The 8169-nt window shown below is 33.1% G+C and overlaps 1 protein-coding gene across 1 annotated transcript; it reads right to left on the reverse strand.

Moving 5' to 3' along the window:
- Positions 1 to 3963: 3963 nt before the first annotated feature.
- Positions 3964 to 7465, reverse strand: LOC142615117 (transcription factor MYB63-like). The gene is made up of 3 exons (XM_075787810.1): positions 7144 to 7465; positions 5272 to 5401; positions 3964 to 5010 (listed from the first exon to the last, which is right to left on the reverse strand). The coding sequence occupies exons 1-3, from the start codon at positions 7280 to 7282 to the stop codon at positions 4158 to 4160; spliced, it is 1122 nt and encodes a 373-aa protein (XP_075643925.1). The 5' UTR covers positions 7283 to 7465; the 3' UTR covers positions 3964 to 4157.
- Between the last annotated feature and the right edge of the window lie 704 nt (positions 7466 to 8169).

Raw genomic sequence — 8169 nt, forward strand, 5'->3', positions numbered from 1 at the left:
ACCAACTATTCCGTCACAATGAAAGTATCAGATTCTATCTATTGATTATGGAAATTCCATATTATTTTGGTCATTCCAACTAAATTTTACATTTTCGGTCCAAAATGTTAAACAAAAAACCTAAAACATAACAAAACAAAACAAAAATGAGGATTCGTAAAGGAGGGGCCTCAACTTTTCTCACGGCTGTAATCAACAAGACCACTACTTGTTCTTGTTTTCTCACAGCTTCACTGCCAGCATATTCTTTGAAAATGTAAAATATTAAAAGACTTAATTTCAACACTTCTCACTTTATAAGTTCATATACAAACTTCAAAAAAAAATTATAAGTAATGGAAAATTTATTTAAATTGTGAAAAGATTCATTCAAGTATACACAAAGTATATAACTGGGGACCATAATAATCAAGTAGTCATTAGTGTCTGTATGGCTAAAACTTATAAGCTAAGCTTTTAGCTTTTATGTACAGCTTTTTAAAATCTTACTTTTTTTTTTTTAACATTTTTCACATTTTTTTTAAAAAAAATTATTAGTACACTCTCAACAAAAAAAAAGTTCAGCAAAAGTCTAAATAAGTTATTCTTAACCAGACACTTTGAGTGAATTGAGATACAAGGTGTTTCAGCTCTAACTCCCAAATTCAGAGTGTAAACTCGATTCAAATTGTATTGGACAAACTTTTTTTTTTGAGAAGATGTATTGGACTAACTTAGTGGTGCATGTTATTGACTCATTGGACTTTCGGTCCTTTGGAATTTTTTAGGGATGAGATGATGATAAATATTTTAGAGCAAACTAGTTTCTATTCTGCTGGTCTAAAGCTGAATGTCATACTCTCTTGATCTTCCTTGCTTTCCCTTCTTGGGCCTTATATGGGCTTGCTTCGACTTTTCTACGGATGCTTTTTTTTTTTTTTTTGATAAGCTACAATTCATTACTGAAGAAACAGAGAACAAAGGGGAAAGTCTGCCTTACATAAATCCAGCAAGGAAGGGGGCAGATTTTTTCCAAAATGAAAAGGAAAGGTAAACGAGACTTTAAAGAAAAACTAGCTACGTGGTGTGCAACACCATTACAAGTTCTACTAACCCAAACAAAAGAGCAAGAAATAAAACACTCAACCAAAGCAAGGATGTTGAGCAGAGGGGTGTGAATGCACCAAGGGAGGGATGGTTGGGGGTGTTGATGGCATCAAAACACAACTTGGCATCTCCTTCGAAAATTACATGGCTCCATTTTTCCACTTTTGCAAGCTGAACTGCCCATAGCAAAGCCTCGGTTTCTGCTTGGAGGGGGGGATGTTCTCTTTATCAACCTTGCCCAGATTTTGAGAGGAACACCGCGGTAATCACGAGCAACCACTGCTATAGCTGCTTGAGAGCTTAAAATTGCAGCATCCACGTTGATCTTGATGCAACCTAACGGCGGTGGGGACCAAGAGTGCACAAGTGGAGCTTGGTTAGGATCAGAAAGTGGGGCTGAGATTACGGAGTATTAAAAGATCCCTATCCAATGGCAATTATGATGGAGGGAGAAATTCCTTGCTCTCCAAATTTCTTCTATGGATGTTGGTTCATTGCCTTGTTGACTGGATTCTTGGATCATTTTGTAGTTGTTGTCTTTTATGGGCTTCTGCTGAGTATTTATGATTGTGGCCCCTTTGTCGGCTTTTAATTGAAGACTTGGGCCTTACCTTATTAATAGGGTCCGTATGTTTTAGGCTTCTCCTTGGGTGTGCTTATGACAGCTTGTGAAAAATTGTGTAAGAACAATGTATAAATCATGGGCAAATCAAGAATGTTATCACTAGCTAATGACAAGTTAGTATGAAAAAAATTAATTAATTCCATAGCAAAATAAGAATTTCATACTAAAAATTTTTACAGCTTTCTCATCATAAAATATATAGATACATATACATATACGTTCTTTTTGTTTAGAATAGCATCACTTATTTACTTATATTAGAATAAAGATGACAACTCAATGAAAATTTTGGGATTTCATGGACAAATTAAGGGAAATTAGGCACATTATCACTCAGCCAATGACAGGTTAATATGAAACAAATTTAATAACTCAGTAGGAAAACAAGAATTTCATCATGTCTAAAAAAAAATTGTGCAGGCTTCCAGCAATACAAAGACTAGTAATATTTTGGGGGTCAAAGAATACCAGTACATTTCTCTTTTACCCCAATGGCATATTTGGATTATGACATATTGCACAGGATAAAATACTTTTTTGGTTTTTAAATTTTATCAAAATTATATTTTTCGTCTTTAAACTTTGTAAAGTTCTTTTTTCATCCTTAGACTTTATGAACAGTTTTTTCAATAGTTTAGTGATAAAAATATTGATGAAAAAAGAAAATCTTCAATAGTTTAGGGATGAAAAAATATATATAACTTTTTCATAGTTTAAGGATAGAAATAAAACATTTTTAATAGTTTAGGGATGAAAGAAGAACTTTTAAATAGTTTAAAGACAAATAAAACACTTCTTAAAGTTTAAGAATGAAAAATAAATATTGATCAAATTTAGGACTAAAATAGAATTTTACCCCTACTCCATATGATAAATTATTAATCGACCCAACTCAAGTTATGTTTTCAATTTGATAATGCATGCCTTTATGGAAAATCAAAGTAGGTGTGGACTGTGGACTTAATGTGCAATACCAAAAACCCAGTCATTGTGGTGTGGTAATAGTAGTGCTTAAACAGTCAATGGATATATTCATTGTTTTTGTTTTAACATCTCTTAAAGCCAAGTTTTACACACTAGTCATTGACGTTACCAAATCACATTTTATTTGATGATATCGTTTTCCAGAAATTTTTATCCTTCTTTCGTTGACAAGTTGCCACTAGCTTAGCTCCAAACAAAGCAGCAAAATAAGACCTTCAGCTAGTTTGGTGAGATTCTGTTCAAATGATTAATTGGCAGCGAAATTTGAGACCATTTCTTCTGGTTTGTTAAGATTTTCTTCAAATAAATACTTGGTAGGTAGAACTTCAACTTTCAACCTTTGTTTTTTATTTTCTTTTTGGTTTAGGCATCTATTTGTACTAGATGGTCCATAGAGGTTAAGATAATCCATTTTAATTTTGTATCTGGTATTTAAAATTGACCAATAAATCTATTTTAATTTTATGTCAACTGTATCTATAACCAAAATTAATAGAAAATATATTTAAAAAAAGAAATTCATAATTTTGAGCCCCAAGGGTTATAATAAACCGCATACTTTTATATGAGACACTTTAAACTTCATCAAAAAAATAAATAAATAAATAAAAAAATCAATCAAATCTCACCCTCATACTGTTGGTATTCTTAAAGGTAGAATCACTACTCCCTCTCTTTGTAGCTGTGTTTTTTTTATATTAAATTTAATTGTTCTTGGAAAAAAAAAAATGTTGTTTATGCTTTATCGGTCATTTAATCATATATTTAAATTTAATTTAGGAAACTATATCTAAGATGTCCTTAACTTTTTAAGGCGTGTGTGCTTAAAGTTGTATGCGGGCTTAACAAATAATTACAAGCCAATTTTTCAGTGGAAAACTCTAGCAAAACCTGTTTTTTATTCGTCGAGGTTCTCTATCTTATTTCAAATATGTTGTTGAGCAGATAGTGTCAAATCAAGGTCAATCAAAGTTGTTGGTTGACTTGACATTAAGAGTATGTGCAGTTCAAGTGAATGTGTGAAACTAGAGGATATACTTCCAAATTATATTTGTCATCATTCCTTCGAGGTGTCGGAACATGAAGAAATGACAATTAGTGGAGTATATCACCAACCCACTGAGCAGACGTTTGACAGCCACTACTTCGGACGAGGAACAATGGGAAAATCTTATTACAGCACGCCCCTTTTGAACTAGTCTTTTCAGTTAAAATTGTGAAATCGTGTTTTCAAAACATGATTTTAAAAGGATATGTACGAAATGTGAAATAACGGGGGAATGATAAATCTTTACTCATAAACAAATACATGCTTATTGTTCATTCTCCACTTAAACTGTGTAATGTGTTAATAACATTCATAATATATCAGGAACTAATGGACAATCACAAAGTTAGGAATCCTACTATAGTAGTCAATTTTGACATACTCTTAGAACCACAACTTTACTGGCCTATATATTCAAAAGGCAGAAGAACTGTGAGGCAAAGAGGGCCACGTTTCAAAATAACCCATGTCTGGATTGGTTTCTGGCTTGAAAATATCTGAAACTAAAACATTTTCTGGGACTAGTGGCTGAGCTGCATCCTTTGTTGAAATGTCCTTGTTCTCCTCCTCCATTGCATCTAATCCAAGTTCATTTTCTAAGTAACGCAACCACTTCTTGTTCTCATCAACTTTTTTGCTACCTTCCTCCTCAAAGTTGGAGCTTTGGCAAGCATTCACCTCACTATGTTGGACTTCATTAGACATGACAGAATCTAAATTATCTAACATGTTCCAAAAGTCCACATCAGCCTCAAATGGGATTTCCTTCACACTATCCACATCTGGTTTGTTCACCTCCTGTAATATGTTGCTAACATCAAAAGGTTCTCCATAATCGAACAGTGAAACCATTTGCTCTTCGGGCCTTAACGCATCAACCGGACTAGAATTTGAAACGTTTGAATCATAAGATGAATAAGAAGAACTTGATTGGTCTATATGGTCCTTGCCAATGCTAAATTGATTGGTGTCTTCTTTTTGTAAACCTTGAATTTTCTCAAAATCATGTGTCAAGTTGCATTCTTCATGAGGTTTCTTGTCCATAGGGACTTGCTCAGATTGATGCTCAATTCCACCACCTATGTTTTGTTTCTCACGCGATGTAAACGAACTAGATGAAGATGAGGATGAGGAGGTTATGGATGATAACTCATCTCCATGAACATTACCGTCTTTCATTGTCAATTTTTTCTTCAAATGAGTGTTCCACACATTTTTAATCTCATTATCCGTTCTTCCTGGTAAATGAGACGCAATTTTGGACCACCTGCACATTAATGTGATCATATTAAGCATCATAAAGAATAATAAGCCCAAAATAAAAGAAGAATATTCTTTTTGTTTTTTTGTAAACAACATAAAAGATTAATATTCAACTTTCTACAAGTATTACAAAAGATATCCCGCAGACCCAAACCCAGTGGTAAAGTGTTATTATGATAATATTCAAGTGGAAAACGTCAACTTAGATCACTCTCATTACCTATTTTAAATTCAACCAAAAAAAAAAAAAAACATAGTATCTTACTTGTTCCCCCAAGTTTCATGTAACTTCACTATGGACTCCTCTTCCTCTTTTGTAAAGTTCCCTCGCTTCACATCTGGCCGGAGGTAATTAATCCATCTCAAACGGCAACTTTTTCCGCATCGCAACAATCCTACAAATCAAACAAGAAATTAATGTGAACATACACTTTACATTTTTAGTAACAAATAAATAAATAAAAGAGAGAAAATATTGTTCACAATTGACATAGAGTACATAATGACTTCATAAAAATATAATTTCTACTCTCCAACCACCTTGAGACTAACAGCTTATTTTTTTTCTTCTTCATCATATATCAAATATGGTTGCATTTTCAAAATCATTACTCGAAAATGGCTAATATTTCCAAAGGTTTTATGTATAATATGACTTTTTTATATATATAATCATGTATTTACGACTTTACATTTGATAGTGGGGGCGTCAAAAGATACCTAGTGTTTTAGCCGTCACATATACAATTCATTTTTTCTATTTCATTATTATATTTACGAGAGTTCCAAATTTGACGTGCATTGACAATTTTTACCTAATCACTTTTTTCTTTGTTGTCTATTTATCTTCCTAAATTCTACTTTTTGTACTTCGCTATCAAGCAAAAAGTAACATTAACTTAGGTACAAGATTGTGAAATTTGATTCAATAAGTTTGGTCGAGTAGAAGTTGCTGTCAATTCCTAACTTGGCCTTTTTTAGGTGAGATTTCCTTTACTTGCTGTATGTGGCAATCTTTTTTTCTTTTTTATTTTATTTTGATATGTCCACAACTTTTATTTAAGACCAACCAATCAAGAAATTATTATATACACTTGATTTACGGGACCCACAATTGGACTAAAGTAAGAATAAGGAAGCTTAATTTATTTAAAATTTAAAACTTAGAAAAAACAATTAATACCTATAAAGATTTCACTGATCATAAAGGAAAAAACTGGGTCCAAATGCAGGTTTACCTAATTCACTCACGAGCTGTTTTGTGTATACAATTTCCAAAACTTGAGGAACCGTGATTAAGTGCTTTGTTATATAGCTTTAAAATTAACCAATAGAGATTTCTTCTGTGTATAAACTATATATGTAATACTAACAACTAATATTTCGTTTTCGTTTATGTAATTTACTGTGATTTCCATGTTTGTTCAAATACTATCCATGTTTTGGTTTGTGTCAATTTTTATTGGTGGAAAAAAAAGACAAAAGAAGTTGCAAAGACGTTTCAAAATTGCCTTGTAAGAAAGACAACGGTCAACGCAGTTTGTACACTTGTGACACATTCATGCTATTGGTTTTGATGAGCCAACAAATGTCAATACAGATTCCTGGCTGTCAAAACCTTGAGCCCATTGTTAGATTGAAAAACGTAAAAATCACTTGCATACGTTTTGTCAGTTTTATTCAGCACTGTTGAGTCATTGACTATAGGGTGATATGAAATAAGGCTTATGAATTCGGCCATGAAAGTGTTGAGAGAATCATTGTTATTGAACCTTCAATAAAAAGACTAAAGAATCTAACAATTTGGGACTTGTATGTTGCAAAAGGGATACTATTTGAATGGTACTAACTTTGGGTTCAGTTTTCCAACCCAGAAAAAACCAAGGAAAATGCAAGGTTTCGAGTATCATAAAAAAATGAAGTGAAAAATTGATCGATTTGCATGCATACTATTGTTTCAGTATAGTCAGAAAAGTCCTGAACAGTCGCGTTAACAACAGAAATATGTATGTGTAAGAAAGAAAGAGAGCGGGAGTTTTAAATATAGTCAGATACGTAAAGAAGTCAGATACTCTAGTTAAGCAAAACAAATGTGTACGTGCACGAGAGAGAGAGAGAGAGAGAGGAGCTTAATTACCAGCAAGTTTAGGAAGGGCCCTCCAGTTATCATGGCCATGCTTCTGAATGAAAGTGATGAGCCTCAAGTCCTCAGCAGGGCTCCAAGGACCCCTCTTCACTTGACTCTTATCACAACATGGTGCTCTTCCTCTTCCCATGGTATAATCTCTCTCTTGGCCTGAGCTCTCTCACCACTTTACTCAAAGAGAGAACCACTTCTGTTCAAGTCTAGCTAATGAATCAGATTCATTCAACTGCATCAACTTTGTCTGTATATGTGGTGAGGGGTCACAGCTAGAGATATATATAGAAATGGAGAGAGGACTTTCCAAATAGGCCACACGGGTCATGCCATGAAGGAGCATACCCGATGTTGCAATAAATAGGGGAGATCCAAGAAGATTATTGAAATCCATAATTCCACAAATTAATTAATTATTCATTAATTATATATATTGTGCTCTAATGATGATGCAGTCTTCTTTACTTCACTAAGCTAAGCTCTCCTGTAGTTATCCAATTTGGAATTTGAATTTTTAATTAGGGAGAAAATTTTCGCATACTACACAGCCTTATAAGTCCACATGAGATTAAATCAGAGCCATCCAATTTGAAAATTGACATCACATAGAGTTTTTTTTCTTTTTTTTCTTTTTATAGAATTGACATCACATAGAGTTTTCTTAATTGATCTTTAAACATTTGTTGGTAAATTATCTCGTGCATATACATCCAAGACTTTTGGATGTTTTTTAAAGTTTAGTCTGACCTTGCCATTTTTAAACTTGTGCTTCTTCCAATGTTGATCAGTATTTTGTGGGTTTCACTTTTGGTAGGGTTGTATAGGATTTTCTTACCAAGTTAGGGTGAAGATTAGAACATATCCTAAACCAGAAATGAAAGGATTTATGATTATCTCATTCTTTTAAGTCCATTCATAGATTTGTGGATTCCAATTAGTTCAACTGGTAAAATCTCCGATGGTTGAATAAGAAATGTGGAGTTTAATTCTCGCTTACACAAAAAATTAACTGATGTCTTGGTC

Source organism: Castanea sativa, chromosome 11 (genome assembly GCF_040712315.1).
Source record: "Castanea sativa cultivar Marrone di Chiusa Pesio chromosome 11, ASM4071231v1".
Taxonomy (NCBI): domain Eukaryota; kingdom Viridiplantae; phylum Streptophyta; class Magnoliopsida; order Fagales; family Fagaceae; genus Castanea; species Castanea sativa.

What these genes read in the sequence shown, in the direction of transcription:
- LOC142615117 (XM_075787810.1), bottom strand. Translation starts at nt 7,282, where the DNA reads ATGGGAAGAGGAAGAGCACCATGTTGTGATAAGAGTCAAGTGAAGAGG. An exon ending in GGCCCTTCCTAAACTTGCTG is followed by an intron (nt 5,402 to 7,143) that starts GTAATTAAGCTC and finishes TTTGATTTGTAG; the next exon opens with GATTGTTGCGATGCGGAAAA. An exon ending in CATGAAACTTGGGGGAACAA is followed by an intron (nt 5,011 to 5,271) that starts GTAAGATACTAT and finishes ATTAATGTGCAG; the next exon opens with GTGGTCCAAAATTGCGTCTC.